Source organism: Tinamus guttatus, unplaced genomic scaffold (genome assembly GCF_059628265.1).
Source record: "Tinamus guttatus ecotype Peru unplaced genomic scaffold, ASM5962826v1 Tinamus_guttatus_pri_ptg000814l, whole genome shotgun sequence".
Taxonomy (NCBI): domain Eukaryota; kingdom Metazoa; phylum Chordata; class Aves; order Tinamiformes; family Tinamidae; genus Tinamus; species Tinamus guttatus.
The window spans coordinates 244,411-271,418 of record NW_028289348.1 but is presented as its reverse complement, the minus strand read 5'-3'; the positions used below and the strand labels follow the sequence as shown (position 1 = coordinate 271,418).

Here is a 27,008-nt window from a genome sequence, read left to right as displayed (position 1 = left end):
CGTCCCCGGAGCGGCAGAGAGAGCAGGAGGTGGCGGCCGCCTCAAGGACGGTCCCCTTGGCTGCCTCTGCTGCCCGGGGGCCGCTTTGCTCCCCGAAGGCAGCAGCAGGAGAGCGTTAGCTCGCAGCCAAGCTGCAAAGTCTCCTGGAAGCTGTGCAGTTTGCGATGACTCTGCGTGCACAACAGAGGACAGACCTGTGCAATATCCCTTCAGTCTGGAGTCTACACAGATAACAGATCTTGGCCCTTCCAGCCATCCTGCTGCCCATGTCAGCCTCAGGACACCCCTCCTCCCACCCCACCTGTCTGGATAGGTACCGCACTGGAGATGCAAATATTTGCTTTCTGTTTTCTGTGTTTTCAAAGAAAATTACTATTCTTATGCTAAGGGGAGGTCTTAGAAACAGCATTCTCATTGCTGCTGATTATGTTAGATAATCCCACGATTCAGACTAAAAGAGCTAAATGTATGCTATGAATGCTGTTTTCTCACTCACGAGAACATCGTGGGGCAGCCAGGAGGCCTTCTGGGTGGCTGCTCAGACTGGGGTGTTCTCACAGACATGCAGTTACGAGTGAGGGGGCTCAGAAGAAACACCTGGGGCGTGCAAATGCGTCAAACTTTTTTTTTTCCTTAAATTCTTATATTGTGAGTTACAATGTTGGTTGGGAGGAACTCAAGAGGTCGCCTGGTAGCTTCTCTCAGAACAGGGACGGTCAAAGGTAGATGAGGTTTCAGTGTCTCCAAGAGCGGAGGAGGAGGAAGACTGGCTGACCAACACGTCATTTACTTTTGTTTCTTAACTCTTGCCACAAAGCTCTCATGTGACTCACAAACTTACATTTGTGAGGAACATAGAGCAGATGTTCATAAAAAGGTTGTCTACCTTTCAAAATTCTTTACAATAGAAAATAGATGTAAGGCCACCTTCTCATTAGTAACGACCTTAGTAGCTGCTAAAATCAGACTGAACCGTAGCTCTGCACTTGCAGCACAGTGCCAGGCAATGCAACCACACACTAAAGCACGTCTCAGAGAGGACGCAGATCTGTTGAATCGCTCCAACAGTTGCCACAGGCCTAGCGCTTCCCTCGCTCCTAGTGCCTTGACCTAAGGGGATCAGGAGCAGGACAGCAGGTGAGCAAAGAGGAGAGTTTCCCTGTGGTGGCCGTTGATTTCTCATGGTGAGGAAAGATGGATTTCGCTTCTGCGAAAGCACAATGTGGAAAGGAAATGTGTGTTTCCCAAATATGAAAATGTACATAACCCTCTCCTCTGCAGGGATGTGATGAAATCCATTTCTGGTATGTCACTGCTTCCCCTTGTGTATCCAGATTCTTGATGGTCTGCTTTTCTCAGTCCCCATTTCTAATGGTGTCCCACCTTTCCCTCACCCAAAGCTCCAGCACAGCAACCTCAACCTTCTTCTCGTGACGATGTGCCCTCCTCCTACTCCAACTATTTAACAGCTTCTCTAGCTGCCTAAGAATGATATAGACTCACTTACCACCGTTAAAGGTGTACTTCAGCTCTGGGCAGGGAGAAAGGTGGGATGGGGACACGGCTCATGGCAGGAGTGGCCCTATTCTGCCCTCCTAAATGAAACAGAGCTATACGCATGGCCCTGGCGTCATGAGGAGACTGCAGCCAACTTTGCTCAAGCTCCTCATTGTCAGGATAAAACCACATTTAAAAAAAAAAAAAAAACAAAGTGAAGAAAGATGCACAAGAAAGCCCTTCTTGCTGGCACAGGTGAAGACCAAAGTCCTGCCGTGGAGGCAGCAGCTGCTCCTTCTCACGAGGGAAATGAGCGGCGCTAGGCACTGATGGAAGGCACGGCTTCCGCGAGGAGCAATTTAGCACAGCGGGGAAGGAGCAGAGCAATATGCATCTCAAAGCAGAGGAAAATGAGAGGCAGGGGGAGAAGATGGCTTGGTAGTGGAAATAAGAGACAAGAGCAGCAGTGGAGCCACTGGAGGTCAGTGAATAAAGAGCAGGGGAAATGGTTTCAGGGAAAGTGGTGTTGTTGGGGAGATGGCTGCACCAAAAGGCTGCGCAAGAGCAGGAGTCAGCAGAAGGCAAAGTCGAACTGAATTCGAGCACCAGCTCGTGGCTCCGGCACACCCAGCACACGCTGACGCCAGCACAGCTTGCAGGCCCAGAACACGCAGCACTCGCATAAAGTACTTGTTGTGTTTGCCTTATCTTTCAACCTTTTATTTATTTTACGACAGAAATCCCAGGCAGAGTTTTGATAGAGTCACAACTTTTGTCTAAATATGTGTTTTAGGTCAAAACTGACTCATTTAGACTGTAACCTGTGAAGAAATCACCCCTCATTTCTCCTAAATAGACCACTGAGGATCAGGGAAATGTAAAGGAGAAATGGTGACATGCTAAGGTTTCCCCTCCAAGCTCAGTCTGTGAGGGCAGAATCTCTCCTAACACTGAATCCCAGGGCTCCTTCGGTGCTACCTGTCCAGTCAGACTCCAGCCGCGTACACAACATCTGTCTCTCCATATCAGAGCTGGATGCAGCTTCCAAGGCTCCTGGAGCTGAATGTGATCCATATGTTTTCCTTGGCTGCTCTCAGCTTGCTACAGGATCCTGCCCATCCCTTCAGCACTAACACTGAGACGCAAAGCAGCATCGTACGTCCTGGCCTGCTCCTGCAAAAGAGCTCAGGGAACAGTCAGCCATTGGCATGAACATCCCTAATGTGCTGGTATGAGAAATGGCACAGTGACAGAGCACAGCAAGGACGAGATAACTGTGGTTTCCATCACTGAACATCATGATTGTGTCTCTCCAGCAAGCCCAGGACCCTTGGCAGCAGTGCAAGGCCAAGATGGAAATGTGGCACAAGCAGCGAGAAGGGGGCCTGGGCCACCCTCATGGCCCACTTGGAGATGCCCAGGGGCCAAAACAACCAACCTTGACGCCTAGGTGAGCCTTGTCCCCCTGCTGCAACCACCACCTGGCTGGAACAAGACAGTATGCTGCCCTGCCCCACGTGGTGCCAGAGCACAGGGCCAGCCGGCTCCCCGTTGGCGCTCAAGCACCAACTTTTAGCTGGCACTAAGGAGCCGCCAAACATGAGACAGAGAAGTGCTGCTTTGTGCAGAGCTTTTCCAAGTAACCGATCAGAGGTGACTCATTTTTGAATGTTTATTTGCACAGATGAAAACAAACAGTTGCTTTTAAAACCTCCAACAACTCTCTCTGCCACTCTTGTCCCCGTTATTGTGATCACAAACTGAAGCAGAGAGGCCTGTGCTAAAGGCTACATGAAATTTCCTGTCTCATCCCCTGCCCAGAAGTCCTGGGATGCTCCAAAGGACCAAGGTCAAAGCCAAGGTTGTCTGGGCTGACGTAGACACAGCAGCTGAGGTGAGTGATCCTGGAGCACCGTCACAGTGGCACCCAGCCACATTCCCACTCGGTGACACGAGGGTCAACCGAGCGTCAGCGGAGCAGCTGTATCCATGTAAAGATGGTAGACACAAAGAGGAGCAAGGTCCCCTTATGGCTGTTTAAAACACTTAACTGAACACCTGCAGCCTCTGTACTTTCAAAGGAAATACATTTTATTTCAGAGATTTACAGTAGCACTTTGTGCACACCCATCACCAAACCATGAACCTGTATCCCCAGATTGTGGAGACACACAGATTTGGGCTGAAGTAACCTGTGAAGGGCAATCCAAGACCCTGCTCTGGAGGTTCACCATGGTGGCCTGGCTTCTCTCGTGGAATCAAGGAATCACCTCTCATGAGCGTATCCCCTATCTGTCATCTAAGAAAACAAAATATTCCAGCTCAAGTGTCCGTGTTGTGCTGCTTTTGACAGATGTTTCATTCTTAATATGCATGTGATTCACACTGCATTAACCTGTAGGTTAATGTGTCACCTGTAGGGTGACAAATAAGCTGGGGAGGCTTTGACACCTCACTTCTTGAGCAGGGTGAACCTGCACTGCAGCTCGCGGCCACAGGAGCAGCCTGTGGTACCGACCGATGCTCTGCTATGAAACTCCTTTGCTGGTGCGCATTGAGATACTCGCAGCAACACCTACTCTGAGAAACATCACGCAACCTCCAGAGTCGTTCAAAGCGCTGAGACAGCCAAAATCTCTGGCAGCGGCTGGAGGCTTGGGAGGTTTGCTGAAGTGGCGCACCTCGAATGCTGGCGTCGCCACCCTGAGCGCTATTGGGGAGAAGTCCCTTGAACACGTCTGCAGCGGGCTCTAAAAATCTGAAATCCATGAGCAATGACCCCCTTTGAGAGGCCGGGGTAACGCGGAGCAAACGTGCGCCCGTCGCAGAGGATTCGCGGCCCGTGCTGCGAAGGTCTGTTCGCTAGAGCGGGTGGCAGCCCTGGGCGGCAGAGCGGCCGCGGCTGCTGCTGGCCCTGGGGCTGCCCCTGCTCGTCGCCTGCGTCTGGCCCGAGAGGCCGCGCCAGCTCCGGCCCCCGGTCCCCGCTGAGGGGAGGCGGGGATGTCCCTGTCCCTCGGGGGTGCCCCCCTCTCCGGGAAGTGCCTCGAGGTGGAGGAGCCGCGGGCTGCCCGCCCCATCCGGCACCTCACACAAAACCGCCCTTTCTCAGAGCGGTTAAGTTTCACTTTAACCAAATCGTCCCCAAATATTTTCCTCTGCAGCCCTCGTTATTTCAGCTCTGTTTTTCCGCTGCTGGCAGCCGTGGAAAATCACTGCGACCGCCTGTCACCGAGCAGAGCGGCCAAATCCCGTCCGGTCCGAGCCGGGGAGAGGGGCAGCGCCGGTGCCGGCACCGACCCGAGCCCGAGGCGCCCCCGGGGCCGACAGCCCGCGACCAACGCGGCGGGCCGGCACGGGGGCTCCCCGAGTCCCTGGACAGTGCGGAGCTCGTGGAGCAGCAGCGGCTCCGTCGGCGCCGGCTCGGGGAGCGCCGGGGGCCCTCGGGCACGTTCGCGGGCTGCGCTCATTCCCCGCCTGGGCAGGAGCTTATTCCCCGCGTGGACCGGAGCTGAGGCGGCATCCGCGACTCGGCTGCACGGAGCCGGGCTTGGAAACGGACAGCGATGGGGTCGACTTTGGCTTTCCCATCCGGTGCGTTGAGGGCAAAACGCTCTTCTGCATAATTTGATCACTGCTTTCGCTTCTCTCCTAGCACCTTCCCTAAATAAATAAGAGCACTGCTGGCAAAACGCTAAAAATAAAAATAAACTACTTTTAGAATTAGACTAAATTTTCACCGCCGTTTCGGAAATGAAGAGGCGCGACCCTTCGTTGAAGCGCACTCGTGTTTCGTCCGGATTAGCGTCCTGGTACTGCAGGGACCGATAGGCAAAATAAGCGGCGCACCGGCGCGCTGAGCGGTCTGCGCTTCCTCGCGTCGCCGTAAGAAACAGCAGGTCTGCGTTCCCCAAACTCCCCGCTCGCCCCCTCTAACCGAATGTGTCTTGTTTTGCCTTGTTTTCCTGCAGGGAAAAATAAGTGTTAAAAGAGGAGGAAAAAAAAAAACAGCAAAACAGCAAATTGCCCCAGAACTCTGGACACTGGCGAGAGAACCGCTGCCTCAATTACTCACCCAATTAGGAAAAAGAAACGTTTCTCCCCGGCGCATCCAGTCGGTCCCGTTAGCGGCGTCGCTGCACGCCGGGCCGGAGCGCAGCGCAGCAGGACCGGGGCGGCCGGGTGCCCTAGGGCTGCAGGACCTACCGTTATTCGGAGAGCGCGTCAGTCGCCCCGCGTTAAGCCAGCCCGGAGCTAAGAACGCGAGTTTGATGCCAATTCCGCAGCCCTTACCGGCCGCTGGAGCGCTGGGTTCGCAAAGTCCGTAAGAACGAGCCCCAGGGCTCTGCCTTCGGCCTCACACTTACCTCAGACGCCCCGCGGCCCCAGGACACGCCGAGTCCAGGCAGGGGTGCAAACACCACAGCGGTGAAAGAGCCTGGAGCTCCCGCATCTCCCCCTCGCCGGCCCCGGTCCGCGCCGTCCCGCGGAAGTGCCGGCCCCCGGCTGCGCAGCGACCGCGAGCGGGGCTCGGCGGAGCGGGGTCCTTCCCGCCGTCCCGGCAGCGAGGGCCCCGGAGGCGCTGGCGCCGCGGAGGCGCTTGTTTCCCTGCACACATCTGCTCGTTTGCTCGCAGGGGAAGCTCGCACTGCCGCAGGCTTTGCTGGGCGGTCTGCGCGACCCCAAACCTCCGCGTCCATCGTGCTGTCAAGTACCGAAGAGATCTCTCCTCTCTGCGGCTGATTAGCACTCCCACCCACACACATCCTCGCATTACTCTGAGAGCGGAGCGAGAAGGAGGTGCAGTCGCAGGGCCGCGCGTCCCCCACGGGAGCGCCCCGCTCCGCTCGGCGCAAGGGAAGCGCGCTCCGCTCCGCAGCGCCGCGCAGGCACCACGGCCGGGCCGGCGGGGACCGCCCGCCTCGCGCGACCGAATCAAAGCACCGCCCGAGCCGCTCGTCCCCCGCGGGAGTGGAGACGGCATCGGGGAGAGCAGCGCACGCACAAGCCCCAGAGCGCGAGTGGCGACACGTTTCACCGCTTTAGAGCGTTCACCAAAATCGCAACCGAGGCGGAGCGACCCGTGAAGAGACGGGAGTGGGAGAGAGGCGATAAAACGACACGGACGAAACGAGGCTGGAGCCCGTATAACCAGATCTGGGCATTTTTCATGTCCGTCCCACCGAATTAGAGCCCTTCTGGCCTCTTCTGGCCCTCCAGCAGGTCGGCGAAACCCCTCGCCTCCCGCGGAGCGTCCGCGGACGACTGGCGAGGAGGGTCTGCGCGCTGCGCAGGGAGAGCAGTGCTCGAGGGGGATCCTCCAAGCCTCACGGCCCCGCGCAGTCCCGGCGATGCCCCGAACGAAGCCCGCAGCCCGGGGCTCGATCCGATCCCACCGCGGAACCAGCGCTCACCTCAGGCACCGCCGCTCCGCGGACGCGCAGGGCCCGGGCCGGGCAGCGGAGGGAGTCGCGGAGAAGCGCGGAGCGGGGCGGGCAGCCGGGCCCAGGCTCCCCGCGCCGAGTCCCAGGGCGCGCAAAGCGAGGAACGCTGAAATCTCCCTTGCGCGGTTTTCCCCGATTGCTGCGTGGCTGCTAGCGCCGCGAGGACCACTGTACCGATTTTGTGGTCTCCTGCTTCTAATGTTTTTCACAGATAAAAGATCCGTGCACACAAAAACGAGGTTATTTTGTAGAAATCCAGCACGCGGTTCTCCACGCAGAGCACCAAGCCCCGCGCACGAGCTCGCTGGCAGCGCGGAGAGGGGCCGAAGAGCCGCAAACTGACTCTCAGCGCGGCCCCGCACGGGCTGCGCTGGCCCGGGCCGCTCTCCAGTGCTCGTTCGGAAGGGACGGAGGGGGCTCCGGTCTCGCACGGCGGTTCCCCGGGGGGGAGGGCGGCTCGGCGCAACCCGCGCTTGTCCCGGCCTGCGGGGCCGCGCCGAGTCGCCCTCCCCGCCCGGCGCCGCGGCCCCTGTCGGGCTGCCCTAACCCCAGTCACAGCGAAACTCGGTCCCCTGGGAGCGGCGCTGGGGCAGAGAGGGAGCCACTGCCCGGGGCTCGCTCAGACCAGCGCTGGGAGGACGAACTGCGGGCGCCACTGCCCCGTCCCCTCCGTCAGGCAGGAGCGAGGCCTGGGGGTGCGAATTAACAGCCACAGCTGCTCCGAGAGGAAAGGGGAGTTTTTCTTCTCTTTCAGAAGAAAAAAAAATCTCTATCAAACATACTTTAGCGTTTTAAGGCATATGGGCAGTTCTCCCAGCTTCCCTTACCGAGGCTCTACAAAACATCTCACATCAGTTTATCTTCTGGCAGAACTAACATAGAAGGGAAAAATGCACGCATAGCAGCGAGTTAATTAAGACCAGCTGGTGAGTTAAATACGTGCGAGGAGCTGTTTTCCCGCTATTGACCTCACCTGTGAGGACCACGCTGAGGTTCAGTCACCTCCAAGCTTTGAGCAGAGTGGAGGTTTCCCGGAGAGTTGGGATTTGGGATATCGGCTCTCATCTGTCCCTGTGTGCGGTGGGAGACGCTGCTGCGCGACACGCCACGATGTTTCGGGCGTGATTCCAGCCCGTGGGAAGGCCGTGGCCTTGGCGCTTCAGGTGTTCCTGCTCTGGCCTAACGAGAGGGTTGGGAGGTGCGCGCAGGAGCAGGGAGCGGGCTTGGAAGATGTGGGTCGCTCTGGGGACTTCAGCAGGAGAGAAACCCTGCCCATTCCCCGGTGTTTCGCTTCTCCTGTGTTGGTCTCCTCGCTAACACGGGAGCGGCATAACTAGAGTCTGCGCCCGGCTGAGGCGGCTGGGAAGAGCTGGCAAGGGATGGAGACGGAGGGATATCCCTCCCCTCAGCCCCGGCGCGGCCCCACCGCGCGGAAGGCGGGCTCTGGCAGGAGGAGAGGCCAGCGCGCCCGCGGAAGGCAGGACCGCGCCGCGGCCCACCCCCTGCAAACAAAACTTTTGTGCGGCAGGCGCTGGGCGCAGATGCGCGGAGCGGTCCTGGCGGCCCGCGGAGCTGGTATGCGCTAGAGCTGGGCCATGTATTGGAAGAGCGACCCGATGTTCGTGTGCCGGCTAGACGACAAGGACCTGCCCGCGCTCGGCGCCTCCTCGGACAAGGTGAGTGTGCGGCCGGGGAGCTCCGGGATCTGCCGGGTCGGGTCGGCGGCGCTGACCGCGCTTCCCACGCTGCCCCAGGCGAGCCCCGCGGCGGCCGACGAGGACTCGTGCTCTTCCTCCGCCGCCCTGTCGCCCTCCTCCTCGCCGCGGTCCATGGCCTCGGGCTCTGGCTGCGCCCCCAGCAAGTGCGTGTGCAGCAGCTGCGGCCTGGAGATCGTGGACAAGTACCTGCTCAAGGTGAGCCCCGAGGGGACGGGGACCGACTGGGGCCGCGACGTCGGTGGCCAGAGCGGCCTCCCACTGACGTGGCAGTGCCGGCCCCGCTTCCCGCAGCGCGGGGCCCGCCGGGCTGCGCCGCGGGGCGCCCGGGGCCCGGCCGCGCCGAGCAGAGCGGGGCGCCCCGGCCTGAACGGCCCCTGCGCCGGCATCAGCGACGGAGCCGCCGCCGGAGCGGCCGCGGCGCCCGGAGCCCCTCGGCCCGGCGGAGTGGAGCCAGGGGGAACCCGCCGCTTTTACCCCTTTCGGCCTTATTTTGTGTGTCCGCCGGGCTGGGGCGCTTGCGGGTGTGAACCGGCTTACTGCACAAACGGGATTTCTTAAAAACATTAAGCTAATTCTGTGCGGTTTTGTGCGGTTTAGGCCTTGGAGAAAAATGGGACTACCGTCTCCGTTTCGATAACGAGTAGTGTTTTTTCTTTTATTTTCTTTTCTCTTTTTTTTCCCTCACTCTGTCTTTTGGTCGTTTTATTTTGCTATATATGGAAAACGATGACGGAAGAAAACGAATTTTCTGGATATGGATAATTTCCTTTGTTCTTTACACTTTTGATTAAGCTGCGCCGTTATGACCATCTCGTTGTTAGCTGAAAAATAAGTGGTTTTTTTTTTTTTTGGCACCTTTATATTTGCGAGTTATTCTAGGGAAAAAAATACTGTCTCTTTTTCCAAAGCAGTTTGAGCCATAGAAACAATCTCTCCTGTAAGGCGGTCTAGTAGCGTTTGTGAAGGAAGGAGATTGTATGAAAGCAGAGCAGGATTGTTCATCCTTAGTGGTCGAAGGCCGAGTCGTATCACTTAAAAACAAGGGCTTTCGGAGATTTAAATATAAAAAACAATAAAGCATTTGGGGCTGCTAGGGTTACTCTGTATCAGGGCTTAAAAGTTCAATTAGGAAATCCTGCTAGCAAGTTACTCGATTCCATAAATTCCAAATTAAATAAAGCCATTGCACATCCTGCAAAGTGGAAGCCGCCACCATCGGCGGGATGGGACGCGGCGTGTGCCGGTACCGCCCGGGTTTGGATCCCACTGTGCGCTGGGCTCCTCCGCCTCGGGAGCGGGGAGCGGGCCCGGGCCGGGGGCCGCGAGTAGCGCTACGATTCCTGTCCCGCGGCGCGGAGGAGCGCGGCCCCCGAGGAGGCTCCGGGGACCGGGCTCCGGCCGCGGAAGAAGGACCGGCGGGTCCCGCGCCTGGTGCCGCCGCCTCTCCGCGTCGCGCGGGCCCGGCCCGTCCAGCGCCCGCGGAGCAGCCGCGCATGAGACGCCCCGCAAGGGTCGATGTGGAGGCGCTGCTGCCCGCGGCCTCCGCAGGGACGGGGCGGCCGAGCCGCAGCGCTGCGGGCACCGGGCGCCCCGCGAGCGGAGAGAGATCCCGACCTCCCGCCCTGCTCGTCCCGAGCTGCCGCGGCCGCCTGCAACGTCTGCACCGGAGACCTCGCCGAGCGCTGTGAGAAACTGGCTTAGCACGTATTTAAAGTGGAAAATTGGATTTGGAAAGGAAAAGAGAAAACCTTCTTCGTTTTACATAATTCTTCCTCTATAAAATGGGATTATCTAGAGACTTATTAGGTTTTTGTTGTTGTTGTTGTTCCTAGGAGTCTTGGGTTCTCAAAATATTTAATTTAGCTGATGTGTGATGCACAATTGCTTCAGGATAAAGAATTTTCTTTATAAGGATGGAAAAAAATATTTGCACACAGTTTATTTGTCCAAACTTTAAACACATCATTTAAACTCCAGAATTCCTATAGTTTTTTCATAACTATTTAAAATTTCACTATTGATATTGTATTTCTAACACTAAAACAATTGCTGGTGGTTTTTGATCATTCTAAAGGATTTAAATTCTAAAATCCAGTGATAGAAGATGCTTCCTGATGTGTTTATCATTGATAGATGTTTATTTTATTTGTTTGGTGCTTGCATGTCAACATATTGAAGAACTTTATGAAGTTCCAGTTTGCACATACCGCATCAGGCAGACTGGGGAGTGAGAGCGCAAGAGCCAGCTGCTCCCAAACGTCGTGCGAGGCCGTAACTCGCTGTTACTCCAGCGCGGCGAGAGCAGAGCTGGGTGTAAAATGCCTACCTGGAGCTTGAGTCTTGCTTCCTTTTCCTGTGCTTTAATTACAAAGCCAATAAAGCTTACAGCGAAAAAAGACCTTCGTCAAACAGTTAACTATTCACATGCGTGCGGGTTCTGTAGGAAAAGTGAGCCATCTTCAAGATCATTTTTCTGTGAATCTGTTATGGTATGTGCAATTTTTGGCCTTTTTTGTATGTATGGAAGAATAGTTTTAAGAAGCTGGGATGCTAATGTGGCAACACAAACTTTGAAGCATTCTTCATGTCCTGCAGGTAAATGATCTCTGCTGGCACGTGCGCTGTCTCTCATGCAGTGTGTGCAGGACGTCCCTAGGGCGGCACACCAGCTGCTACATCAAGGATAAGGACATCTTCTGCAAACTCGATTATTTCAGGTATATCGTACCGTTGGTTTGTGTTTGTTTTTGTTGTTGTTTTTTTTTTTAATGAGATAGGATGTGGTACCTGCCTGTCAGCTGTCATGTGAGCTGTAATTTGCACTGTGCATTTAGACTGTTTCTTTTGCTACATTTGTTTTAGTAGTCAGAAACTACCGACCTTTGTGAGAAAGGGATTTGGGAAATTCTGAGTCTCTCACGTAATATCATGCTATTAGGGCGTGTGTTCGTTCCGTTTTTTATTCATAGCTACTGCTCTTATTCAATAATTTAGCTCTATGCAGAAAGAAATGCATGTGCGGGGGGAGGGAGTCAAATTACCATCATGCAGGTTCTTAATTTCTCATGTGCACGAAGAATTGCCCTTAGCAGTGCAGCTACTGAGTAAAAGGCAGATCAATGTGATACTCTGGAACCAGAGCAGTGTTGTTCCAGGCTTGGGATACTGCATAGAAGTACTAAAATAACCCAAATCAAACCCTTTAAACATCACAGGAACCTTCAACAGTTACAGCACTATGTGATTTGTTTGACTTAAAGCATGAAGCACCTCCAGGATTAGGATCTAATCCTCAGAGGAAGAATATTATTAATTCTTGCTTGCGTTGGGAAATCTTTTGGTCACAGAATGAAGAGACAAAAATCCTCAGTTCAGGAGGCAGGAAGAACTTTGTCATTAAGTTTAGCTTGATCACTAGTGCCCCCCAGCCCAGCGGCATGTGGATCTGCCCTGGGGGTTGTGTTCACCCAGTGGGTTTTGAAATGGAAAGGGAGCTGCTTCGAAAAGCAAATCAGTTATGTGGGACTAAATAAGGACTTACAAGTCCAGAGAAATTCTCAGGCCAAATGCTTATCTATATAATCAATGTATTCTGGTTGCTAGTTTCCCATTGAAAAGGAAATATTCTATCTTAGCCAGATAAATATTTGCAGATGTTTGAATTTCGTTTAAAGGTGATACAATCATGCTGTGATAATTAAGGAAATGACCATGAAAATCTAGGTTTTCCCCTTGCACTGCTGGGGGGTTGAATGACTAGTGGAGGACGACGCAGCTAAATGTAACAGTTCAGACTGGCTTTCTTCGGATCATGTGAAATGTGTCTGAACAGACGGGAGGGCTCGGAGCAGGAGGCAGCTGCTCCCACCTCTCGCGGCCAGCTGGTCATGGCGAAATCATCTCTATAGCACAAACGCCCGAGTGTTGCACACTCGGGTAGTCGTTTAAAGAAAGTCCAGCTGCAGAAGTTGGCACCTCCCTCAAGGTGAGGGCGGGAGCGCGGGGACACGGGCTCGCTGCGCGGGGGGCCGCGGCCCCGCGACTCCAGCCCCTCGCTCCTTCCCGCAGGCGCTACGGCACCCGCTGCTCCCGCTGCGGCAGGCACATCCACGCCACCGACTGGGTCCGCAGGGCCAAGGGGAACGTCTATCACCTGGCCTGCTTCGCCTGCTTCTCCTGCAAGCGGCAGCTTTCTACCGGCGAGGAGTTTGCCTTGGTCGAGGAGAAAGTGCTGTGCAGAGTGCATTACGACTGCATGCTGGACAACCTGAAGAGAGAGGTTGAAAATGGTAACAGGCTGCTGCTGCTATGAACCGTGCTTGTGGCTCAGTTCAATTAAACTGCTGGTTTTTGCTTTTTCTTCCTTAGTAAAGCTAGGTTATGACCTCTTAACAAGACTGAAGTGCAGGTTCTTAAATTAAAACAATGTACAAGTTATTTGATATCTTATTTTCATAGTGTGTACAACTTATTTTCTATCCTATGGAAAAGTGAAGCATATCTAGGCCATAAAATGTCATGCTGGTGTATTCCTCCCCTCTTGCAAGGGAGCCAGCTGGGCTATGGTGCCAGAGACATGTAACTTTGAGCTGAAAGTGGCTTTTTTTTTTTTTTCCCAATCTGCACTCAACCAGGCAAGCACTATTAGTTATTGTTGGAGGATGGTCTGATTTATAAAATATTTTTGAATGTTTAGCAATTATTATTATTTTTTTAATGCTTCAGGTAACGGGATTAGTGTGGAAGGAGCACTACTAACAGAGCAAGATGTTAATCACCCCAAACCAGCAAAGAGAGCTCGGACCAGTTTCACAGCAGACCAGCTCCAGGTAGAAGGTTTTGCTGAAAACTTGCCTAGTTCAGATTTACACAGGACATAACTCCCGGGCCAATAAGAAACTGGATGTGTAAGGAATGGGGGGAAAATGCTTGTATACTCCAAAGTATTTCACAAATTATCAAGACACAGCATGTTTCTGGACTAGCTTGTTAGTTTCAGCAGTTTTATGTGAAATAGTTTCTCTTCGAGCTTTTTATTTCCCTGGGGGCAGCCAGTAATTCTGCAGCAAGGAAACAAAGAGGAGGCTGATGACTATGGTTGCTTGATGAAATCTCTCTAATCAGTCCATGCATCACGGCATGCACTGATGAAGCTGGAATATTTCAGAGTTATGTAACACGGAGAGCCGTGCTGAGGGATCCCCGCTAGGTGCGGAGGCGCCTGTGGGCTGTGGGCTCGGGCACTGCTGTCGGGCTGCATCTGGGCTCCCATGGGGTCATGTCCCTGGTTCAGGTGCCTGGGGTTCCTGTGGGTGCAGGCTGGTCCCGGGCACCCCACATTTTCCAGCTGCCCTCATGCTGCCAAGGTGGCGCTTGCTGGTGCTGTCAGTGCTGGTGCCAGCCTGGTCTTGCTGACTCCTCCACAGATTTGCAGGTGCTTCTTGGCTCTGGTCTCCGTGACAGCGCTGAGCCCGGGACTGCACAGTGTCGGGAGACATGTGCCACTGTTCAGTGTTAGTGTTTCACATGGGAAAGTGGTTTTTTCAGCAGTGGGATCTGTAAAGGGAAGGTGCCTCTGCAGTATGTGCTGGTCCTCTGTGCTGCCCAGTTTGTGCTCGATGCAATGTTGAGGAGGCTTCTGCATGCCCCTCGTGAGCGTGGCCCCTGCGTGTCCCCCTCCCCATTGGGACAAGGCCTGTGGGAGCCAGGTGCCATTGAGAAGTGCTGGGCCAAGGCTGAGGCACTGGAATCTCCCTGCTTGTGCCCTGTCCCTCACCTGTGGAGCCACAGGAATGGGAGCCAGGCGCTGCTGTTGCCTGCTCTTCCCTTCTCCAATGTTCCCATCTCGTCACTGCTGCAGAACCAGTGTGGAGCAGCCACGTCCGCAAGTGTGGGGGGTGCAAGCCTCAACTTCCCTGAACTGCCGCCCTCCTGGGTGCCACAGCAGCCTCGTGCAGCAGCCCCATGTCCGCGGGGGCGCTTGCCGGGTGTACCCATAGCGGCTCCCATTGCAGCCTCGTGCGGACATGGAGCTTGTGGCTGATGAGTGGCAAGTTCAGAGGCCGATCAGAACTTGTACCTCACCCCACCCTGGGCCATGTACTGGCCGCTGAGTTGCCATGGGCTGTGTCTTTGTCAAGGGAGTTTGAACCAGCTGAATTGCACCCAATTGGTTCCTATGCAATTGTACATGGTGCTTCTGCTGTTGTTGACTGGTGCAAACAGCTGGTTTCCTTCTTTCTGCAAAAGTCTCTTTATTCAGCTATGTTGGGGAAGGCATGGTGTCCAGACTCACTGCAAGGGTCGTCCTTTGTGGGTGGAAGAAATTCTTTGCTTTAATGTATCCAGCAGCCTGCCTGGGGACTAGTCGTTAGATGCTTTCCTAAATCCAGCAGCTCAAGAGGATTCGACAGTGTGGCTGTGTGAGGACCGCACAACTGCATCCCTCTGCTGACATTGCAGGTCATGCAAGCGCAGTTCGCTCAGGACAATAACCCGGACGCACAGACGCTGCAGAAGCTGGCAGAGAGAACAGGCCTGAGCAGGCGCGTGATACAGGTGACTGTGCTGAGCTGGGGCACACGCGGGGACAGCTCGAGGACGGGTTTCCGTGTCCACCAAGAGGTGGACAAAGGCTTAATCTGGTAGTTTAGACATGGTTATATGTCCTAGGCCGGACATATACCTATACTTGACTTCATTCTTAAAAAGCTGATTTTAGCCCATTCTGAATAACTACAGTTCTTTTCAAAATTACTGTGATGACTTAAGCACTAGGGTTTTGAGTATTACTGATCTGTTTTGCAGGGCAGAGTCGATGAGTAATACTCAATCTGCTGTGTAGGAAACCCGCTCCTGCCAGCCTGAGCGTCGCGTGAGCGGGTGCTGGTGCTGGGCGCGGGCGCCGCTCACGCCGCCGTGCCTCCCCGCAGGTCTGGTTCCAGAACTGCCGCGCGCGCCACAAGAAGCACGTCAGCCCCAACCACTCGTCCGCCGCCCCCGTCTCTGCCGCGCAGCCCTCCCGCCTGTCCCCCCCCATGCTGGAGGAGATGGCCTATGCCGCCTACGTGCCCCCCGACGGCACCATGCTCACTGCGCTGCACACCTACATGGACGGTGGGTGCCCTGCGTCAGTGCTGCTCCGCTTGGCCCATGCCGTGTGATACTAATGCTTGCTAACTAGCTGGATAGAGGTTACTAGTACTAGTAAAGCATTAGCAGCTGTAGCAGGGACTAAGGGAGGTGTAACAGGTTTCTCATTTCCAGTATTCTGTTACCAATTATCTTAGTACCGTAACTGCTTTCTGTACCTCATCAGGAGGCATATGCACCTCACTGCTCTTCTAGCAAGAGCCTTCACCGTGATAACATAACAGAAGATCTGAGTGTGAAGACAACTTTGTGCCTTTTCCTTGCTACAAATACTGGTAATAAGAAACCAAGTGTGTTTTCTTTGTTTTTGTTCTGTTTTATGCTGCGGTAATAGAAATACCTTAAAGAAAGCAGTCATCTTGTGCGCCTGCCCTGTGGCAGGAGTCGTGGGTGCCCAGGACTTGTGGGCCGCTGTCACAGGAGCCACAGTGCTCCACGGGTGGCAGGGGTGGGAGCCCCGCACTGTCGCGCAGTGCGTTGTGCTGGTCTTGGTCTCTTCCGCTTCCTGTGAAGCTGACGGGTCAACCTCTCTCGTTGCAGCTCATTCACCTACGGCGCTCGGCCTCCAGCCTTTGCTACCCCACTCGATGACACAGCTGCCCATCAGCCACACCTAACCCCTCTGCTGGGGACACAGACTGCCAGGGGTGTAGCATTTAGGTCCTTTAATGTGTGTTAAAATACCATCACAGAGAGATTAATGTTAACTTTTTGTCTAACATCTAAACCATTTTCAAGATCACTTTTGCTGTCCAGGTATGTAAGTATACTTAGCCTGCAAGACACTTTTATGGATCCTGCATAAGTAACTATAATGTTGTTTACAAGCCTTATTAAACGCCTTTTTGTAATGTCTGGAAGTAGTCTACTCTAGTTATGTATTTGTTAATTTATTTGCTATCGAAGAGCACTTTGCCTAAAAGAAAGGACTGGCAATTCTGCAAAATGTTTACAATTCTTTGTGAAATTGTAGTTTACCATTAGTTTATACTTGTAAGTTATTGCTAAAAGTATTACCTGTATTTGAGTTGTATACAGCCTCTATGTTAAAGCTTATTTCTGTGAACTGGCAAAAATAAATTTTGGTTGCAAATATTTTTGAAATGAACTGAATAAAGTTTCTCCTGTAGCATGCTAAGCCCCCTTCACTGTGTTCGTGGCTGACCTGCCCTCGGTTGCAAGGTGCTCTGGGTGGCCCTGTGAGCAGGGCCCAGGCTGGCGGGGTGGGTGGCTGGGCAGGACCCTGTGGGGACGGTGCTCCTCGTGCAGCAGTTCCTGGCTCCATGCTCCCATCCTGGGGGTGGGTTGTCCATGTGCTGCTGCTCCTGTGGCTACAGCTTATTCCATGGTGTGGGTTTGCAGACCTGGCCTCCAGCACAGTTTGTGCTGAACATCTCCATTGGGCCACCAAGGCCCTTGATGCAAGCGTCTGCTGGAGGCTGTTCCCTGGGCTGAGATGAGGTGGTGGGGTTGTGGTTCCTGGCTGCCTTGTGGCCACTCGTGGGGCTGGAGGGACACAGCGTTGTGGCCTTGCTGCTGCTCCCACCCCTTTCTCTGTCCTTGCTGTGCTAAAGAACTGAAAAAAAACTTTTATAAAAGAACCAACCTAAAAGGAAATGGTTCTGCTAGAGTCCCAGCTTCTTCTTTGTGCTGTTTTTCTGAGTCCCCATGCATCTAGGTGAGTGTTCCCCCTGCTTGGTGCATCCTTCATGCTGCTCTTGGGCCTTGCTCCAAAGCCACGGCTTTAGGGCCTTTGTACCCGTACAGGCAGCAGCACCATGGTTAGATCATGGCTCCACAGCTGCTGTGGTAGTGTCCTGTGTTTCCTGGTGTGTTCAGAGCTGCCTTTGTCCACCAGGCCCTCATCATGGCTGGTGACACAGGAGACACGATGCCCCAGCCCGGCGCAGGGCCAGGCACAGTCAGCCAGCCCTTCGGTAAGTGCCCACGGCCTCTTGTCCTATCACTGGCCACCACTGAAAAGTCTGTCCCCCTTCTCTTGACATGCTTCCTGAAGGTATTAGTACACAATATGATTCCCCTCTCAGTTGACACTCATTCAACTCAAACTCATAAATTACATATTGAAGACAATAATTTTATTCATAGCTAAAGTGATGGAAACACCACTTTTCAGTGCACATTTTGCACTTCATTGTAACTGCAGACGTTCACACTGACTCTTAAGAAACACTGTGTGCAGCAGCTGAACAGGCATCTGCAATCTCCTCAGCAGCTTCTCATGGACTCTGGCTTGGTACGTCAGCTCCCCCAAGCACCTCGTGCTAGTAGTATTGAATGCACAAGGATAACATTAATCTCTGCAAGCTCTAGTAACTCAGAACTGCTGCTGCTGAGACCCATCAATACATTTCAGAAAACAGTTGCCAAGCTCATAAAATGGGGCAGAGGCTGGAAATGCATAGAGTAAATAGAAAAAGGGACCAACTACCCTTTTGACATTATCATTTGGAGCAACTTACACACACACACCGTTTGAATTCTTTTCAAATGGCAAACTTGGGCTCTTTCAGCCTACAAGATTAAAACAGATCACCCCCAGAGCCCAACAGGAACACAAGCTTGGAGAGCCATGGAATGTAAGTTAACTCAAGACAGGAAATTGAGCTGGTCAGATGTGCTGAAATGACGGCAGCCAGAAACTATGTTATGGAGTTATGCATGAAACAGCTCCTTCCTCTGCCTCCAGGCCATCTGCAGCCATGGACTCTAACAGTGCACCAGCTCCTGGTGGGGACACACCAGCAGCAACGGTCAGCCTCAAAAACCTGACTGCAAACCCGCCGAGAGCAGCGCACATCAAACACGGACCAAGGGAAAGCAGAGGCAGTTTGAACCCAAATTTATTACCAGGGTCTGTTTCTTTACCATGGCTTGGCAATGGCATGATTTCCTCCTCCAGCAGATGTTTCAGCCAGACCACAACACCCAAGAAGCCAGGACCAGGGCCACCGAGGCCCTGGCAGAGGGCATTCATCCTCTGATGCCCCAGACAGGTGATGGAGAGATGGCGTGAGAGGCTGCAGAAGCTGGGCCAGGTTCAGCTTCAGCTGGATATGGATTAGCTTCTCTGTGGCCTGCAGCCAGGGCTAGATTTAAATGCAATACAAATGGCAGGAAAACTATGTGTTATACAAGACACATCAGTCTGAACATTCACGTGAAAGGAGGCGATTTTGATGGGAAGCCCAAAGTTTTCTGGAGGGGTACAATGTAACTAAGAGCTGCCATCAGCTACAACAGACCATGTGTGTTAAATGGAGATACCGACGTGCTTAAAAGAAAAAAAAAAAATCCAGATTTAATTAAAAATAACTGTGTACATATGAGACACGTAGTAAATGTCCTGTATTCTCCAAAATCCCTTTACAATTACTTTTATATTGCAAATAGGGTCTTTCAGCATTGTGTGCGCCAGGACAGACAGCAGCGTGCCAGCATCTGAGCGCAGTGTGCGGTTACCATGCACCAGGCGTTGGTGTTCTTGACCGCCTCTCTCGGGCGCCAGTTCAACTCCTTGCAGAACGGAGGCTGCGGCAGTCCTGCTGGGCGCTCTCTGTGCCCCATGGGCATCCTGAGCCTCAGGGACGTGGCTGCCTGCGGGGCTCTGCTGGGTGCAAGTTTCCACTGCCAGGCTGGACGCCGGGACCATGGCTCTGCGGCCACTCGAGGGGCCACACAGAGACACTCCCCACCCCAGTTACCACAAACCACCACTCATCACAGACCCACCACAAACCGCTGCACGTGTGTTGAAGTGTTGCATACAAAACTCCTCAGAGTCTGAATGCACTTTCTATATTTGCTCATTGAGCACTGAATCCGTAACGTATATTCATGTTTTTCCCAGCAAAGGTGTTCTAGTGACCATTTCCTCCTACTGTAGTTGTCCCTCAATCAAAGGCAGCAGCAAAGCCAACCTGTCCATGCATGTCAACACCAGAAATTCAAGAGAGGGAGAGGGGAAAAAAAAAAAAAAAAAAAAAAAAAGGCAGCACATAGCTTGCAGTCTCAATCCAGAGATTGCTCAGTTCCAGACGCACCCTCCAGCAAGGCTCCTACTATGGTCCTACTTCTGGGTCTAACCTTGAGCCCAGCTCCTCCCCATGTTCTGCCTCCACTCTCTCCGTTGCTGTTTCTGCTCACGCTGCCCTGCCAAAACCTGCCTGCAGCCCCCAGTGCTGCCACATTGGACTTTTCCTGCCAGCCAGAAAACCTGTTGCAGGCAGAGCTATTGCGAGTGCCTTGGCACTGCAGTGGCCTGGACGGCATGGGACCCTGTTCTGCTACAGCCGCAGATTCCCACACCTACCTGGGAACCTCCTTTGGCAGCTGAGAAATGCCCAGCTGGCTTTGCAGTGTGTGTTTTGTGTCCTCATGCAAAACCCTGGCGTCGAGGTGGGGGCGGGGGAGGGTAGAAAGAAAGCATATGACTCTGGAGCTTCTGCAAAAGCAAGTGAGAAAACCAAAAATTTTTGTCAAATTGCAAGATACAACTATGGCAGATCTTCAAATACACCTTGTCCAGTACAAGAAGGATTCAAATTGCTCACCTGTACAAAGCTGGGTTAGATTTCCCTCTCTAATGACAGGATGTCACGGTGTCATGCCCAGCTGGCCCTTCTTCGCTGCGCTTTGTCCGAGTGGCTGAGCTGCCCCGCACCATCCCCACCGCCCACAGCCCCACCCCGCCCTGCACAGCCCTGCACGGCCCCACGCTGCTCCGGGCCACCCACACGAGGCACCGCTGCGTCCTGCCCTGCGCTGCGCCCCCGCGAACACCCCGTCCCGCAGGGCTCCTCGACGCTGGGTGCCCGTCCAGCCCCGGTGTGGGACGGGGGCGGCTGCAGTCCCAGAGAGGGGCTGGGGATGCGGGTGCCAACAGAGCCGCGCGCGGCCCCAGCACAGACAGACCAACTCTGCTTTGTATCTAAATCTTTATTAGAACAAATCCCCAGAGCTGTAAAACAGTAAGTAACAATAAAATTAAATATTAAACACTTCCGTTATCAAAGATATTTAAACATTTCTATTTCTGCACAGCAGAAGCAAACAGGTTTTAGAGCTCAAATTGTCATGTGCTCATGTTAATTTGGTTTTGGCATGAAAAATAATATAACTTTAACAATCGTATTAAGAACAGAAAGAGGATTGGTGACACAGACGGTAACCAGTGCTCCACTCCTCAAGCCGTAAATGGCCATTTTGTGATTTTGCAATTTGGGGCAAATACTTATGAATTTTTGGTAACACAGGTTAGCAGACAATCTTTATATTAGTAGCACTGCTGTTATTTAAACATGGAGAAACTGTTATATTTCTAATTTGATTACACTGCAATATAAATTATGTTGCCTGGAAAATCATCACCTGTATCAAAAAAATTAGAAAATTAAGAGTCATTTATAAAACACTTCCCAAACACCTACATAACTGTGGTGTAGCAGACATCTGCAAGCTCCCATTTTCATTCTTCTGCTTTAAATAGCAAGAGCCCCTCCTCCCCTCAGTCACGCAGGTGCAGTATGATCATTGCAAGCAGGAAAGACCTATCCACAAGGTCACCATCCCATAAATTAAAACCATAAAAAAATCTACTATCAAAACTCAGTTTTGTGTTATTCTTGTTTAGCTAACTTTGCAACACCACTACTGTCCTGTGTTTTCTGTTGTTGTTCTGACAACAGCAGCAGTGAACTTCTGTGCGCTGCAGTATTCACAAAGAATGACAAATTAATCAATTACATTAATATTATATCCATTGATTTCAAGCAAAGAGTTTTTTCCTTCTTGTCTAGCCTGTTCTGGTTTGTAGTTTACATGATGTGAATTAATGTTGAAATATAAACCAGGTAAAGTAACAGCCAGTAAGGCACTTGGTCAGAGAGGACACAACTGTCCAGGCTGAGCCTAGGAATCAGCTGGAGAGAGACATTCCGCACCCAGCTGACAGCTGGCCTATTCCTTAAAATCGCTTCTGTGACCACTGGTTTCAGAAGAATGCTCAATGACAGTCTGAGGAAAAGTTTAACATTGTGTCCTCCAAAATCTTTTTTCCACTCTACAGCGGAACATGCAACAGTAAAATGTTTTATTATTTTAAATAGCAACGTTGGAAAAAATATTCAGCTTCCTCAGAACACCCACTTCACAGAGTTAATCACTAAATGCTACAAAAATGAACCCAATTTCTTTGTTTCTTTGTTTTGCCTGGGGAGGGGTGTCTTGTTTTAAATTTCTTCACAAAACAAAGGCCTGACATTAAAAACTTTGGTGTAAAACAAGCAAATCAAAGCAACACATTAGTATGCCATAGGGAGATACAATGCATCAAACCAGGACTAAAACAGACAAGGTTGCATGGTTACAGGAAGGGCTATTTTCTACCTTATCTTTGCTTCTACATTCTGCTTGTTTAAAATCTTCAAGAGACTTATTCATGTAAAAGGGTCTTTCTGCAGGGCTGGCATGTCTCTATGTACCTTCCACTAGGAGGAAGAAGGGCAGAAATTAGAGCCCGGCCAGCCAGCGGGCAGGTACAGTCCCACCACTGCCTGTGCACGCCTCAGCCCTGGGCCCCTTGGCTTTTACTGCGCTAAAGTTTGGCTCTGCTGCTCTAGCACTGGCCATGGCCTTGCGGTTCTAGTGTTGGCCATGGCTGTCTAGCATCAGTCGTGCTGCCCTAGTGCTGTGCTGCTCTAACGTTGGCCATGTCTGTGTGGCTCTAGCGCTGGCCATGGCCGTGCTGCTCTCATGTTGGCCGTGGCCGTGCTGCTCTAGCGCTGTGCTGCTCTCACATTGGCCATGATGGAGTGGCTCTAGCGCTGGCCATGGCCGTGCTGCTCTCATGTTGGCCATGGCCGTGCTGCTCTAGCGCTGTGCTGCTCTCACATTGGCCATGATGGAGTGGCTCTAGCGTTGGCCGTGGCCGTGCTGCTCTAGCGCTGTGCTGCTCTAACGCTGGCCATGATGGAGTGGCTCTAGCACTGCGCTGCTCTAGTGCTGGGCACGGCCATAGCCTTGGGCTTCGCCGTGCTGCACACACAGAGCAAGGCAAGTTCTTGGCACCGCGCAGTCCCATGATGGTATCAACGGGTTTGGTCACTGATGCTTCGGGACTCGGCATCGAAGGGTAGATAGCATCTTCTACCGTGACCTACGCAGCCCATGTTCCACTAGCTAAAGTGAAGAATAGAATCTAAGATTTTACACTTAAATCAAGTAAACAAATAAAGGTCCAGATCCATAAATCTCACATTTAGTACCTGTGCTGTAAGTTAGCAGAGTCTCACACACAGGATTAGTTAGGAATCACTATAAATTGGTCTTAAAACATTTAAAGTGATTTTTTTCCAATACTTGCATTAATTTCTATTTAATTCTTCCCTAGCAATTTTTTAAAAGCCAATTTTACTACTTTTTCCAATTTGTTTATTCAATTTACTGATTACAAAATTTGCACGATATTGCTTTGTATTTTCACAGTTCTCTTAACTACATCATTAAGTAAATGGCTTTTAAATTTTCTTCTCAAAATCACGGACCACTTACATTCTAAACAATTTCACAAAAAATGAGTGGAGCAATTTTTATATATATATATATATATATATATTTATATATATATTTACTGTATATAAATAATAATGCAGTTTAAAACTTTGACTTTTAGAAATTCATCTAGCAAATGCATAGGTTTGTTACAAAAGTCTTCTAATCAAATAACTTTATACTATTTCTATTATGTTATATTCCTAATAAACTCTATGGTTACATTCATATGACGAAGAGCACATTGTATTCAGAAATACACTTTTTTTTTTCCTCAGTAAGACACTCAAATCCAGTAGAGAAATATAAATTTCTTAAAGCAGTTTCTTCAACTGCAAACTAACTAGAGAGCAGTCAATCAAAATTACATTGGAGCTTGGACTGGACTCATAGTCCAGTAACTTTTAAATCATGAAAAGGTGGCACAAACTTCCCCCAAATTGTTGATTCAGTACTCAGAAAAGATTAGAATTTTAGGGGGCTGATATTCAGTGTCATGCACATGATTAGATGGGAATGATGATACTGATGAGACTTCTACTCCTCAGTCAAGCACCTGATTTTTGGAAGGCAGGTTCGGCCCTTTCTTGAAGTCAAGTTCACTCTAAGGTATCTCAAAAAGGTTCTCAAAAATGAAGATGCCCAAAATCACTAGTTTTGTGCTAGTTTAAGTCCTAAACTAAACCCCTAATTTCTGCTCTAGGGGAAGAGCTACAATGCTCCTGGATGGAAGCCTGCCGGTGTCCTGTCACTGACGCTGCACCTTGCAGGATCTGGAGATCAGATGCTCCAAATCAGTGCTCCAAATGTGTGGAGCACTGGAGTATTACCAGTGCCCCAGAGAAGCAGCATGAGGGAGAGTCTTTCTCCTTTTGTGGCAAATAAAATGCTCACAGACTGGAGTCACAAGTGCAATATCACTCTGAGATGTGAGCTGGCAGTAAATTTTCCCCCAACATCTGAACTTAATCAACTAGAGAAGAACGTGCCTTTCGCTTTCTGATATCTATGGACTCCTTAGGCTAAAAAAGCCTAAGAGCCAAATTAGCTCTGAGAGCCAAATTTCTGTAACAATAGATGTGGGAATAATACGTCGCTCCTGAAAAGTGGACCACATTAATGTCCTTGTTTAGTATCATGGAACCCGTGAAAACTGGGGGCAGAGGCTCTGGCATGCACTAGTGCAGTGAAACGTTTCCAGTTCAGCTCATGGAAATAACAGTCTTGAAAAGTGTCTTTCATTTTCTCAGGCTTCAGGACTTACGTACCTCTCTCTTTAACATTCCAATACAGCATTGACTTTTCCTGTGAGCAGAACTGCCACTGACCTCAATAACAGTTGAATCTAAGGGGTTTCATAGATCTGAATAGAACGTTAGTGTGATTTATATTGATCAACTTTGAACTAATAATCAGGCAACTTCAGTAATCTAAAAGCATATTCAATCTTTTGGAGCATCTTTCATGAGTGACATAATCTTGTGTCATCAGAAGATCTGTTTGTGTTTCTTATCCAATACATTACTGCTGGAGCCACTGAGTGCTGGAGACCTAAGAGCGCATGCTTTGCCTTTGGCGTCAGCTTGGTCGTTGCAGTGTCTCTAGGAAGCCCTTCCGAGCTGGCCGAGGCAATGGGACCTGTGCACACACACAAAGCCAAGGCTTTCCTCTGAGGAAAAGCTGCATTTTGTTTTCCTTTCAGCAAAGCACGATTTCCTCATAATGCAGAGCATAATCAGAGTCATTAGAGATGGGGACATTAAAACAAGAACATCTCTCATACACATCAGCTGAAAACGATACATTTGCCATCTTGTACCAGATGAAACCTCATTTGTGTGAGCCACAAATCATATTAAGTGCAATGGGACCTTCCCTCATTTATATCATCTGTTAAACACAACTCATAGAAAACTTCACTTTAAGTAACATCCACTGTGGTCTTCTCTGGTCACCTTCTTTGGATCTACAGGGTACCATCCTTCATTTCTTAAAACACACAGTTGTGGATGTGATTAAAATATTATGATGTTTTCCAGTGTAGGGAATCATTAATATATGTATTATCACAGTTTTAAATGGCTGTGAACCAGCTTGTACAAAAAATACAATCATAGCACCATATTTACAAATTTAGTACCATCTGCTGGTTAAATAGAAATTCTCAAACTATTTTTTATGGCTAATTAGGTTATAGGGTAGTGCTTTCAGAAAATTGCCTGAATATCTTTTACAAATATACACTTATAAAAAGAAATGTTATCAAAAATGCTGTTCTTTGATGCAGCAAATTGTGTTAAAAAAGTTACTAAAACATTATTCATTATAGACTTAAAAAAGCTTCAAATTTACATTTTCCTTTTGACAGGCACTCTATAAACTAAAATGTGGCCTTTTTCACAGCTGTTAGTTTAAACATATATTTATCTAGTTAATTGTTATCAGTGTTGCTCATTTTTTATAGATAGAAGCAAAAGGAAAAAGAATCACCCATTAACCAGAAGCATCATTTACAGTTTTTACTTTTGCCTACTTTGTACATGTGTTGCTTAAAAGTGACACTCTGGTGATGTCGAGGTTTACTGTACGTTATCCCACTGCCTTCTTCAGACTTAGTTCCTTCTTTCCTAGGATTCGGTGAAGGCTAGCTGACATGAAGTACGGCTTTGCTGTAGATCCGTCATTTCTTTCCAGGTCTTCACCTGAATTTTCACCAGCCAAAGCAGCAAGCAGCAGTGTAGCCAGACACACACCAAAATGGGAGGAAAGGAGAGAGAATTGAAGGGAAAAGGCAAAAGAAAATATCAAACATGACAATTTAGCCATATTGTTAAGCTGATGAAAGACATTTTTTTTTTATTATTTTTTCAAGCCTGACGAAGCTTTTCACAAAACACAGTGACACATACCTAGCTATTTTAAAATGACAGAAATAACTGTTTTAGTCTCCCAGTTCTTTGGTTTGGCAGCATTACTGGAAGTTCTCAGAAAGGCCCATGTATCCAGACTGGTAGCCAGACTTTCCAAAGAAGCCTAGCATTTTGGCTGCTCATTGGTGGAAAATTTGTCCTGAAGAGAGCTTTGGATTTATGCACTTTAGAAAAAGGGGATCCCTTTTCACTGCCTAAGAAGTTCTTCAGAAAACACGGTGCCATGGAGTGCACAACAGCTATATGATCTTCTGACCATTACCGATGGTCATGGGAAGTAAAACAGTGTGAACTGAGAAGTGTGACATGTGCATGCTCCCGTTTTCCTACAGGAGATCATACCTAGATCTCTCCGCTCCCAACCAGGCCACGGTGCAGGGAAGGGCTTCCGCACGGCTGTGCAGCCTGGCGGGAGGTGCAGGCCCTGCCTCCGCACCGCGGGCTGCAGTGCGAGCGCTGCCTGAAGACAACTGCCCAGGGATGGTACAGGAAATTCCTGCCGTATCCGCATGGCAGCTTCTCCGAACAAAAAGCTATTGTCCCCATACCAGATGCACAGACTCCATTTGCCTCTCCTGACACGTCGCAGGCTGCGCTGGGGCCAGGACCTCCCTCTGCTCCTGAAAAGCACAATGCACCTTTCTGCTCACACCACGCAGATGCCAGCAGCATTAGACTGTGCCGCCTGGCTGTACAAG

The 27,008-nt window shown here is 50.9% G+C and overlaps 2 protein-coding genes across 3 annotated transcripts in view; one reads left to right on the top strand and one right to left on the bottom strand.

Moving 5' to 3' along the window:
- Positions 1-8,369: 8,369 nt before the first annotated feature.
- On the top strand, positions 8,370-16,425 carry LHX8 (LIM homeobox 8). The gene is made up of 8 exons (XM_010216642.2): positions 8,370-8,614; positions 8,693-8,851; positions 11,252-11,373; positions 12,725-12,945; positions 13,382-13,485; positions 15,119-15,214; positions 15,589-15,772; positions 16,349-16,425. The coding sequence occupies exons 1-8, from the start codon at positions 8,534-8,536 to the stop codon at positions 16,423-16,425; spliced, it is 1,044 nt and encodes a 347-aa protein (XP_010214944.1). The 5' UTR covers positions 8,370-8,533.
- Positions 16,426-24,480: 8,055 nt separating this feature from the next.
- Positions 24,481-27,008, bottom strand: part of SLC44A5 (solute carrier family 44 member 5) — a 74,326-nt gene continuing 71,798 nt past the window's right edge. For both annotated transcript variants that reach the window (XM_088537568.1, XM_010216646.2), the window contains exon 22: positions 24,481-26,082. In XM_088537568.1, the coding sequence (XP_088393694.1) occupies positions 25,970-26,082 (113 nt within the window). In that variant the 3' untranslated portion in view covers positions 24,481-25,969. The remainder of the gene's footprint in view (positions 26,083-27,008) is intronic.

Excerpts from the sequence above, each read along its gene's own strand:
- LHX8 (XM_010216642.2), top strand. The coding sequence starts at position 8,534 with ATGTATTGGAAGAGCGACCCGATGTTCGTGTGCCGGCTAGACGACAAG. Across the intron at positions 12,946-13,381 it reads GAAGAGAGAGGTTGAAAATG|GTAACGGGATTAGTGTGGAA; the intron begins GTAACAGGCTGC and ends TTAATGCTTCAG. Across the intron at positions 15,215-15,588 it reads TGAGCAGGCGCGTGATACAG|GTCTGGTTCCAGAACTGCCG; the intron begins GTGACTGTGCTG and ends GCCTCCCCGCAG.